This window comes from Microcaecilia unicolor, chromosome 11 (assembly GCF_901765095.1).
Source record: "Microcaecilia unicolor chromosome 11, aMicUni1.1, whole genome shotgun sequence".
NCBI classification, from domain to species: Eukaryota; Metazoa; Chordata; class Amphibia; order Gymnophiona; family Siphonopidae; genus Microcaecilia; species Microcaecilia unicolor.
The window spans coordinates 182,044,271-182,056,274 of record NC_044041.1 but is presented as its reverse complement, the minus strand read 5'-3'; the positions used below and the strand labels follow the sequence as shown (position 1 = coordinate 182,056,274).

Sequence of the window (12,004 nt, the reverse complement as noted above, 5' to 3'; positions counted from 1 at the left end):
TCAGTTCCTTTTCTTTTTTTAATCTCGTGATTGTGCTCTTTTTTTTTTTTCCTGCCCTTTCTCTCCCATAAGTGTACCTGCTGTTAGGAAAGTTGGTCCGTCTGCTAGGCTTCAAGCAGCTTACGTTATAGTCGACCCCTGCTGATACGCTGGAGGCTGTCTTCACCTTTGTTTTTGTTTTGTTAGTGCGGGTCCAGAGGGCTGTTCAGCTTCCTGCTGCTTGCTGAGGTGCCGCGAGCCTGTGTGTTCACTTTTTTTTTTTTTTTTTTTGGTTAGTGCAGGACTGGAGGGCGATTCAGCTTCCTGCAGCTTGCAGTGTGGTCGAGGGCCCCTGCTGAGTTGCCCGGAGGCTCTCTCTTCACCCTTTTGGGTTTTTTTTTTTTTTTTTTTTTGTTACTGTGGGTCTGGTGCCTTTTTTTTTTCTTTTTTTTTGCACGTGCCAGCAGCCAGTTCCTGCGTTCAGCTGTGTTTGTTGACGTCATTGAGTTCGATGCTGCCTAGTAGACCACCTGCTGAGGGAGCCACGGTCCCAAGCATTAGAACGTTGGAGGTGAGTTTTATTATATAGGATATGTACATACTAGCCGTTAAGCCCGTTAAAACGGGCAAGATTTCCAGCTACCCTCCTCGCCGCCGCTCCCTCCCCCTCAGTGCCGGCTCTGCTGCTGCCTGCAACGCTTCCACACGGAGGTGAGAGGCACTGTCAGGTCAGTGCGGGGGGCCTGATACGGAGGGGGGCGGGAGCGGCGGCGGGGAGGGTGGAGGTTGGTGCGCGTGATGTTCGTTTCCAGGTGGCAGCGGCAGCATCCGACAGTGACTCCGACTCCGTTTTCCTCACTGTTCCGCCCTCTGACATCATCACGTCTTGACGCGAGGGCGGGACAGAGAGGGAAGTCTCTACTGCGCATTTGCAGGTGAGTCGGTCACTCGCCATTTATATGTTTGATGTCAATTTATTTGTTTTGTTTTTAGACCCCTGAGGAAGGCCTGCTGGCCGAAACACGGACCGTGTAGGGTCCTATTAAACTTTTCTGGCGCTCTAACTCCCTTCTTTTTGGTTTGTTTTGGGTTGTCTTCCGCCTTTTTTTGTGTTTTGTTTTGTCCTTACGGGAGATTTGGACTTCCTTTTTTTGTATGCTTAGCATATAATAAACTACAGCAGGGCCAGCAGTCTGCACAAAAAGTAGTGGAATAAGCAGGTACAGGCATGGACTCCTTATCTCTTCACCCTTTCCCTATTCTCTCTCATGGCCTCAACAACTGCATAGACTGAAAAGATCCACACCCACCAGCGACTCCTCTCCATTTCCACAAGGAAGCCAAAATTATTTACACCACCAACTATGCCCCGTTTCCAGGGTAAGCCAGAACTGCTGGCTCTGCTGCTCTTCCTTGAAGCCGGATAGAAAGTGTTTGATTGTTCTGTCTACAAGCCAGCCTTGGGTAACTGGCATTTCTGCTGCCAAGTTTCAGACTTGGGCCTATCGTCAAGGCCTGGGTTAAAGATCTGAAGGCTAATGCTGCTGTCCACAAATCACATCATGAGCTAATGTTTGTTCTTTCTTTTTCTGTGTCAGGCTCATTCCCACCCCCCCCTCCTGGTCCCTGCAAAAACCAGGAAAGGAGGGGTGGATTTGAGGGGGGCAGAGCGGCTGCTTTTTGTGATGGCTGCCCCAGGCTCACCCAGTTTTCCTCCTCTTCTTTGTAAGGCTGGCTGGAAGGGAAGAGCTGATGCATATATACGGTTACCATATGTCCGGTTTTACCTGGACATGCTCTCTTTTTGAGTACACGGCCGGGCATCCGGGAGGGTTTTGCCAGCATGTCCGTTTGCCAAGATTTGCGGACGAACAAGCAGGCTGGCAGGCGTCCCATCCTCCCCTCCTTTACCTTAGTGTGGTGCCCTGATGGTCTAGTGACCTCTGTGGGGCACGAAAGCCCCCTCTTTTCTGCCTGGCGCATCTGCAGACTGACTTTCTCCCGGCAAACAGCCCCCTATTTTCTGCCTGGCACATCTGCAGACTGTCTTGCTCCCGGCGCCGCTTCAAAATGGCTGCCGAGAGTTCAAGCAGTGGCCTCGCGAGACTTCCACACAAGTCTTGCAAAGTCACTGCTTGAACTCTCAGCAGCCATTCTGAATCAGTGCCGGGAGCAAGAGAGGTCTACAGCCGCGCTGGGTAGGAAAGAAGGGGCTCTTTCCTGCCCCAAAGATTCCACTAGACCACCAGGACACTACAATAAGGTACAGGAGGGGAGGGGAAGGGTAGTGAATAGAGTCATGTGGGTGGAGGGAGGCTGGAAAATTGGGGAGGGCATATACATGGGGGGAGAGAGAGGAAACCTAGACAGGGGACAGGGCGGGGGTCCTCTTTTTCTTAAGGCAAATATGGTAACCCTAGGTGCATACCACTACTGCTATCCTGGCTCTAGTGCTTGAAAAGGCTGCTACCCCCAAAATTAACCCATGATGATAAGTGAGAATGCAGAACTAATCTGCAGCCTGGAATCTACTCCCAGGGGATTTCTGTGCATGTTATAAAATTTTGAATTATTTATTTATTTATATAATTTGTGTGTAGGATTCTCCCATTGTACAGGCTTGGCTTGTCTGTCCTCACTTTCATTCAGCTCAGGCTCAACTCCCTCCCCCCTCCTGTCAGATTTCATCCCCCAGCTTTCCAAGCCCTTCCGCCCTGAATCACCAGCTTCTTCCCCTTTCATCATCCCCAAAAGCCCCCCACCTCAGTTATCTCTCCATTCCTCTCTCAAAAAACCAACCCAAAACTCCCTCGTCTGTAGCACACATGCTGTGCTTTCCCTCCACCTCCTTCTCCTCCTCCCCGTTTACACTGATCAGCATCAGAGGAGAACAGCTTCACACAGGGACACGTCCTCTTCCTCTGCCACCCTGGTTCAGACTGCCTGAACAGTACTAATACAGTACAGCCCTCGCAGTTCAAATCCATCAACCAGTCTCAAACAACAGAGGGCGACAACACAGCTTGGCATGCAGTTGCCAATTGTTCCTGGGGGGGGGGGGGGGTGAAGGACGGGAAGGGCATGTGCTGGGAAACCATGCAAATCCACCACCAACTCCTGGTCCTTGTGCAAAATTCTGCATAGGATGGAGAAATCTGCATTGTAGACTGGTGCAAAATTCCCCCCCCCCCCCCCCCCCCCCCACCAAAAAAAAAAAAAAAAAAAACCCAGGAATGTAAAACACTGCACAGGCCACATCACATGGTCACATTGTATGTTACTAGATGTTAATATGAGCAAAAAACCCAGGAAAGAAAAATCGGCCCTAGAAGTTTAATAACCCTTTAGTGTCCAATGTTCCCGTAATAAGCCATATGGGAACAGATTGATGGGAACACTGGACGCTAAAGGGTTTTAAAGTGGCTGGTGTTCAGCAACACAGAAAGTTCTTAAGCAGATACAACATGTTCTATAATGTCTAATGCTTTTTAGAACATTGGGGAGAAAGACTATCATCTTCCAAACAAATCTGAACTTGAAGCACATATGCAAAACTTTTGAGTGACACATTTTTAACTGCCATCCTAGAAAAAATTGATCTACTTGGCATATGAAGGCTCTGGTTTAAGGTATGTGAAAAACTGCAAAACAGCTAGAGATTCCCTCATCTTGGATACAAATCTTCACAAAATGGAAACTGGCCTGTGTAAGGACACCCCCAAGACCCCTGATGGCGAAACTATGACACGCGTGTCAGCACTGACACACGTAGCCATTTTCGATGACACGCGGCAGCGCCGCAGTGTGGTCCGCCCTCCCTCCTCGCTCCCGGAAACTAACCTTAAAGCCTCCTTTCACGTCGCAGCAAAAGGGCAGGCCACTCCTTCCTTCCGTGTCCTGACCTCGCCTGACGTAACGTCTGCGAGGGCGGAGCACAGAAGGAAGGAGGAGAGGTCTGCCCTGCTGCTGCTTTCTGCGACGTGAAAGGAGGCTTTAAGGTTAGTTCCGGGCCCGGTAGCGGGTGGAGGGGGGGGCCCGGCGACCTCGGGTGGGCAGCGATCTCAGGTAGGGGGGGCCCGGGGGCGGTCCTAGTAGCAGTGATTTTTCTTGAAGTGACACACCACCCAAGTTATGCTCAGTTTTTTGGTGAATTTTGACACACCAAGCTCAAAAGGTTGCCCATCACTGCCCAAGACCTATTTATGCGTCATCCAATACTTATTCCACCTCACCAGTATAAACCCTTCCAATACCCTCTTGCCCCTCACCCTGGTGAGAGATGTGTCAATGGATAATCCCACCCCAAGCCCCTATCTTACCCTGTGCCCTTATTCACGCCCCCAGTCAGTTTCCTACCTCAATCTCCTCTATGGTATGGACGATGAACATGTCCTGCAGGTCTTCCATAGCTCCCCCCATCCAGTTGTTGAAAGGCGCTGCTCGTTTGGCGTATTCTAAGTGAAGCTGGTCAATTGTCTCCAGCTGTTTCTCAGTTTGCTGCAAGGATGTAAAAGAAATGCAAGTGTCAGTCTCCAGATCACTTAACGATGTCCTCATCACCAATAAGCGTAGTACAATCTTCAATAAAATGTAATGCAAAAAAAAAAAAAACATGCACTGCAAGGGACTTAAGGGCTGAATGTCATGTGAATTCTACCAAAATGACAGAGGAGATGGAACTGATCCCATATGAGGAAAGGCTAAACAGGTTAGGGCTCCTTCAGCTTGGAAAAGAGATGGCTGAGGGGAGATATGATTGAGGTCTACAAAAAATCCTGAGTGGTGTGGAGTGGGTGGAGGTGTGTCGATTTTTCACTCATTCAAAAAGTACAGAGAACTGGGGACACTCAATGAAATTGCATGGAAATATTTTTTTCACTCAAACAATAGTCAAGCTCTGGAACTCGTTGCCGGAGGATGTGGTAATGGCAGTTAATGTAGCAGTTAAAAAAAAAAGGTTTGGACAAGTTCTTGGAGGAAAAGTCAATTGTCTGTTACTGAGATGGACATGGGGGAAGCCACTGTTTGCCCTAGGACTGGTAGCATGGAATATTGCTACTAATTGGGTTTCTGCCAGGTACTTGTGATCTGGATTGGCCACTGCTGGAAGCAGGATACTGGTCTAGATGGACCATTGGTCTGACCCAATATGTCTATTCTTATGTTTTTATGTACCATGAAATTAATCAGAAAACAATGCTGTGGCTATGCAGTAACCAATGAGCATGCAAATTACTGCTGGAGGTAGTCTGGGCGGCGACTACCAAATGAGGGAAGAATTCCCTTATTTGGCAGACTGACCCTGCTCAGTGCATCCCAGGATGCACCACATGAAGTCAGGTTCAGCATTTTTCCAAGGTGGCAACGCTGGAGGCAGGAGCAAGTGGGCATTTCTCCTCCCTTTTTCATGTACTCCACAATAGTGAGGGAGGGGGTGCACTAGATATGAGAGCATTTTTTTTTTTTTTTTAATTGGGACAATGCATTCCGCTTGCTTAAAAACTTCTTCGCTTCAGGGCAGAATAACTAATTAGCTGATTAACGTTTATTTTAACATAAACTGCACCGATAGCTGCCACGCGACTTAACTCCCATGCAGGACCCATTTCTGCCATCGGCTAACCACACCCAGAAGCCGTGGTGGCTTTCTGGATCGGCCCCTAGAAAGGGACAAGCTCACAGCAACCCTTCTCTTACCTCAAGTGCTTCTCTCCTAGTGTGAGTCAGTGATCCCAAAACATCCCACTGATCACATATCTTCTGACAACGGGCATTGACGGCAGGGGAGTCATAATAATCCAGCTCACTGTAGGAGAAAGAGAGAATAAAGTCTTATTTCCTTTACTTCCTACACTAGCCGTTGAGCCCGTGAAAACGGGCTACTTTTGGAATTGGGGGGGGGGGGTTCCGAGCCCCCCCCCCCCCCTGGAGTCACCGCCGCTCCTCCACCCGGCCCGAGCAGCACTGTAAACTTACATCAGCACGCAGCAGCAGGTACATCAGCAAAGCTGCCGTCGGGGCGGGCTTCCTTCTCTGCCTGTGTCCCGCCCTTGTGTGACGTAACGTCGGCGAGGGCGGGACAAAGGCAGAGAAGGAAGCCCGACGGCAGCTTTGCTGATGTGCCTGCTGCTGCGTGCTGATGTAAGTTTACAGTGCTGCTCGGGCCAGGTGGAGGGGCGGCGATTCCGACGTCTGCAGCATGCCAGTAGAGACTTCCCTCTCTGTCCCGCCCCCGTATTGAAGCGGGGCAGAGAGGGAAGTCTCTATTGCGCATTTGCGAGTGAGTACGGTCACTCGCCGTTTATATGTTTGATAGACACATAACTGTTTGCATTTATATGCAACTGAACAGGGAACAAAGCTAAAAAACAGAACAAAGAAGAGAGACATTTGCTGTCACACTTCTGTGGTAAAAATTAAAAGCTTCTGCAAACACCGATTAGATTTCTTTGCCAGGCAGAGCGAGACTTGAATATAGTGCACTTGGTCATCCCCAACACACCCTTGGGACCATGAAGTACACACATGTCTACAGTCCTGCTGACACAAAGGGCAGAGGGGTACAGTATTTCTCTGTGATGTGCGTTTCTATTTGCGGTATTAAGTCACAGCTCCCCTCCCACAAGGCTTTCCTCGCACAAACTGTTCATAGGCTTATCTGACTGGAAAAATAGGCAACAGCTCACTGGAATGTTACAATAACTGCGGTTTCATATTTTAAAAAAAAAAAGTGGGAAAGAAGAACGAGGGCAATAGAACAAAGGAAATACTGTGTCTGGGGGGGTGGGGAGGGTGCAGAGAACCTCACTGGAAAAAGTTCATTCAAGCAAAGAACACAAGTCACACAGTGAGCAGGATGTGTTGCTGCCTTCGCCGCTCCACACTGGAGAATTTTAGCGATGTTTTCTGGCACATGATCTGCAATACTGCACATTATGAACCCCAACCCGCCAAGGAAAAGGGAAAACAATAGTACTTGAGCTCCTGGGCAATGGCAGCAATTTGCTCCACACGGTCTTGGTGGGCAGCCAAGTCACTTTCAAAAGCCTCGTGTTTCCTTATCAACGCTTTGATATCAGACAGTGTTGCAGTTTCATAATCCTTCTGATTCAGCAGAGCCTCTTTGCCTGTGGGGGAGGGAAAAATACAATAAAATCTGAAAAAAAGATGGAAGAATCAAATCAATCTGACACACCTATAGGCAGACACCATAGCAGCCCAGGGACGCTCACTGAATGTGAGTGCATCGGCTCACCATACTACATACACTTACTGTACACAGAAGACAAATATAAAGAAGTGAAGGCGAGAGATTGTCATTTAAAGCATTTAAAGTAAGCTAATGTACTGAAAATTCCAGGTCATCAGTGTCAACTTTACAGTTTCATCACATTAGATTTTAAGTATTAAATGCAATTTTGGGAAACCATTCTTAAGACAGACACCTGAAGGACGGAACAAAAAGAAAATGATTATACACCAACATGAGGGTTATACAAGCTGAGGCATTCTTCTTTTGAGGCAGGGATAGGTGGGAGGGTCGTACAAATACAAGCCCTTGGAGTTCTCACCCTTTACCACACTGAGCTGCACTGCAGAAGGTATTTCATACACCTGGGGGAGTGCAGAATTCGCCAGTGCTGAGCCAGAAAGAGGGTAGCAGCTACAACACTGGGCCTCCACAGGTCTGCAAGGAAAAGTGCTGCTACAACCAAGTATGAGAGCCTTAAGAAAACACCTGCAGCAACTGACCCATGCCGGATCAGAAGGAAGAATGTAGCTGTGACCAAATGTGGGAATGGAATGAGTCCTTGTGACTCTGGGCAAGTCACTTAACCCTCCATTGCCTGCCGCATTGAGCCTGCCATGAGTGGGAAAGCACGGGGTACAAATGTAACAAAACAAAAAAAAAAGGAGCACAGTCTTATTTCTCTATTTGAAGGGATTTGGTATACCGCCATATGCAAACTGTCATGGCAATTAACACAAATAGACATACTAAAAAAAATGATGAGGAAACTGGAGAGTTGTGTTGCAAAGTAATGTCATTTTTTCATGTGTTGCTGTACGCCATGTTTTGGTTTGTCTTGACTGCTTTACGTTGTAAAACTTAACAGAATGAACCCAAGCCTAGCCCCCAGACCCTGTAACTTACACGAGCGATACCCATCGGCTGCAGAGTGAGAGAGACCAGAACTCTTAGTGGTGAGGGGAGTAGTTGATCAGTGAAAGGAAAGACCCTTCTAAGTAGGACCAAACCTGGAGGTGGATCAAAATAGAGTGCTGGAGTGGAACATGGAAAAGGGGGGAGAGAGAATAAGTCTAGGCAGGGAGGGGGGGAGGAGGAGTGGCCTAGTGGTTAGGGTGGTGGACTTTGGTCCTGGGGAACTGAGGAACTGAGTTTGATTCCCGGCACAGGCAGCTCCTTGTGACTCTGGGCAAGTCACTTAACCCTCCATTGCCCACCGCATTGAGCCTGCCATGAGTGGGAAAGCGCGGGGTACAAATGTAACAAAAATAAAAATAAATAAAAAATAAACATCAAGCCTGGGTATGAAGAGTGCTAATGGGTTGATGATGAGATGGGAACAGCGCTCACACATTGAGCCAAAAAGGAGAATGAACAAGGTCAAAAAGGAGTGAATGCCTGTAAGGCTCACTGAGGCTGAGATGGAGACCAAGTGAAGGAATCAGAGGGTCAAGGAAGAGGAGTGAGATGTCATTAAAAAAAAAAAAAATTTTTGAGTGTGTGTATATACATGTGTGCCTGTCTCTCTCTCTAACCTCAAGGGACAGCTAGTGTGAATGGAACCATTTCCCAACGTTCTGCTGATTTGGAAAAAATAAAATACCTAACCATTAGATGCAACTATCAGATTTCAAAGGATGCATGTATTTTACCCTCCATTGCCTCAGGCACAAAATAAGTACATGTAAATAATATATCAAATCCCATCCCCGTTTCCTTTCCCTGTGTTAATTACAGGGTACCACTGTCCATTGGCAACAGGTACTGCCATGCTTCACCACTAGATGGCAGTGCAGAGCTATCAGAAGGTAACTACACGCTCCAATTATTGGATGTCACCAAACATAGCAACCATTAAGAAAGCTATAGAAACATATTATGTAGTTTAGTTTAATGGCAGCTCGCAGAAAACAAACAAACCTGTCCATTCACTAGTTTTCACAGTAGAATTTGGAAGGTAAAAATAAATAAATAAAAAGAAAGAGAGCTAACCCTAACAGGGATAGGCATTTGAAAGCTGGGAGAAAGGTGTCCTGGTGGGGAAAGAAAGCAGAGCACACCTCATGGAATACATTTCATGCGTGTGTGTGTGTGTGTGTGTGCGCTTGTGACCACTACAGTCTGTTCTACCCTTAAGTTTGGGCAAGAACCTTAAAGGTTAAGTCCTTCCGTTTTGCCAAGTCCCGAGTATGATAATGAAGATTTGTCACTCAGATGATTATCAATAGAAATCAAACAAAATAAAACATGGAAAAGAAAATAAGATGATACCTTTTTTATTGGACATAACTTAATACATTTCTTGATTAGCTTTCGAAGGTTGCCCTTCCTCCTCAGATCGGAAATAAGCAAATGTGCTAGCTGACAGTGTATATAAGTGAAAACATTCAAGCATTACTATGACAGTCTGACAGGGTGGGAGGAGAGGGGTGGGTAGGAAGTATGCATGGGGACATCAAAGCATATCATGTCCCCATGCATACTTCCTACCCACCCCCCTCCTCCATACTTCGAAAGCTAATCAAGAAATGTATTAAGTTATGTCCAATAAAAAAGGTATCATCTTATTTTCTTTTCCATGTTTTATTTTGTTTGATTTCTATTGATAACCTTAAGAGTGGACTAACACGGCTACCACACTCCTCACTCAGATGAAAAATTCCACTCAAAACCTAGTACTTAACTCCGGAACGCAATACCGCGACACATCCGAACCCATGAACAGCTACCCTTCCGAAAGCTGCTGAAAACTTACCTCTTCAAACAAGCTTACCCAAACAACCCAACTTAATTCTCGAACCTAATTCCACATCGCCAGCACCACCCATCCTCCAATCCTCTCCCCCCCCCCCATTGTCTCTACTCTTTTAACTTAAACATCTCTTGATACTTTGTATCATACTTTATGTATCTCTGTGATACTTTGTACCATAGCTTGTAAGCCGCACTGAGCCTGCTATCAAGCGGGGTATAAATACTATAAATAAATCTTTCTTAAATGGTTGTAATGTGCAGCAACACAATGTGTTTACCAGTTATGTGTACGACCACTTGTGGCTGTGGTACGTTGGCAAACTGTGATTAAACTGTGAAATCTATCCTTTCAAATTTGTTGCCAGTGACAAACCAAGTACTAGGGATCGCCGCTCTCTCCCATTCTGTTCAACTTAATGATGACCCCATTAGCCAAGTCACTTGCCAACCAAGGCCTTAACCCATTTCTGTACGCAGACGATGTCACAATATACATACCTTTCAAATCGACCTCATCAGAAATTACCAACATAATAGAGAACCGAATAAGCATAACGGATTCCTGGGCATCGGCTTTCAAATTAAAACTCAACAAAGAAAAGATACACACTGTCTCATTCTTTCATCCCAACACGGCACAATCCACCCCAGACCCACTGCCATATACAACCAGGACTACACACTCCCAATCTCAGATAACCTGAAAATCCTCGGCATTACCATAGACAGCAACTTAACTCTAGAGAACCAAGCAACTGCCACCACAAAGAAAATGTTCCACACAATGTGGAAACTCAAACGGGTAAAACAACTCTTCCCGAGGGAAACATTTCGTAATATGATTCAAACAATGGTACTAACCCACGTCGACTATTGCAATGGAATTTACGCGGGATGCAAGGAACAGATCTTAAGGAAACTCCAAAACGCTCAGAACACAGCGGCCAGGCTCATTTATGGAAAAACAAGATTTGAAAGTGCAAGACCCCTTTGCGACAAAACTGCACTGGCTACCTATCAAAGAACGCATTGCCTTCAAGATTTGTACTTTCGTTCACAAAATAATCCATGGCTTAGCTCCGGGCTACATGACCGATTTAATCGACTTACCAGTCAGAAACACAACTGAATCAGCAAGAACGTACCTAAACCTTCACTTCCCAAGTTGCAAGGGTCTCAAGTATAAATCAACATACGCGTCCAGCTTTCCCTACATATGCACACAGCTCTGGAACACATTAGCAAAAGATGTGAAAACCACGATTAACCATCTAAACTTCCGAAAAAATCTAAAGACTCACCTTTTCAAAAAGGCATATCCCACAGAACAGACAAACATCGAATATGAAGCACAATAATCAAACCAGGAAACAGACAATTCCCTATCCCTTGCCGCGGTTCCCACCCTTGCATTCTGCATGGGCTGAATCACCCCAATCCTAATTTAATTGTACTTGTAGAAACCAACCTGTACTGTTCACACCGGAGTCTGTAACCTCTTCTCCGGAACTATGTAAGCCACATTGAGCTTACAAATAGGTGGGAAAATGTGGGATACAAATGTTGTATTTTTACAAGTAAAGCGGTGTCTGTTCCCATTTTGTGGGAAACAAATGTAACAAATAAAGAAAGACAGAAATTTACTAAAGAAATGTTTAAAAACTGTGATAATCTATTTCTAAATCAATGGCATATTTGGGTACAACCCTATTCAACCACCCACCCTCTCCCTCCATCATAGTTTGTTTGTTGCTTGGGGAGGGGGGGACCTCGACGTCTGAAGAATTTTTTGGACTAAACTGATTTAGAGTGACTTGTATTGTTTTTTCACTATACTAATAGTTCTTTATGTTATGTGATTGTTGGTATGTTACCTCATGTTCAAGCAATACATAAGTTTAAAAAAAAATAAGTTTCTGGACAAAAGCAGTTCTACTGTGTTGGGTCTCAGTTTCTCCTTAGCCTATTGTTATGTCACTCGATCCTTCCGCTTTTGGAGTGACCGTGTCTAAATTTTCAAAA

General features: G+C 46.1%; 1 protein-coding gene across 1 annotated transcript in view; it reads right to left on the bottom strand.

Moving 5' to 3' along the window:
- Positions 1 to 12,004, bottom strand: part of ACTN4 (actinin alpha 4) — a 135,283-nt gene that overhangs the window by 20,434 nt on the left and 102,845 nt on the right. The window contains exons 12-14 of the mRNA XM_030218362.1: positions 6,956 to 7,106; positions 5,677 to 5,785; positions 4,336 to 4,476 (exon numbers count right to left, since the gene is read on the bottom strand). Of these exons, the coding sequence (XP_030074222.1) occupies positions 4,336 to 4,476; positions 5,677 to 5,785; positions 6,956 to 7,106 (401 nt within the window). The remainder of the gene's footprint in view (positions 1 to 4,335; positions 4,477 to 5,676; positions 5,786 to 6,955; positions 7,107 to 12,004) is intronic.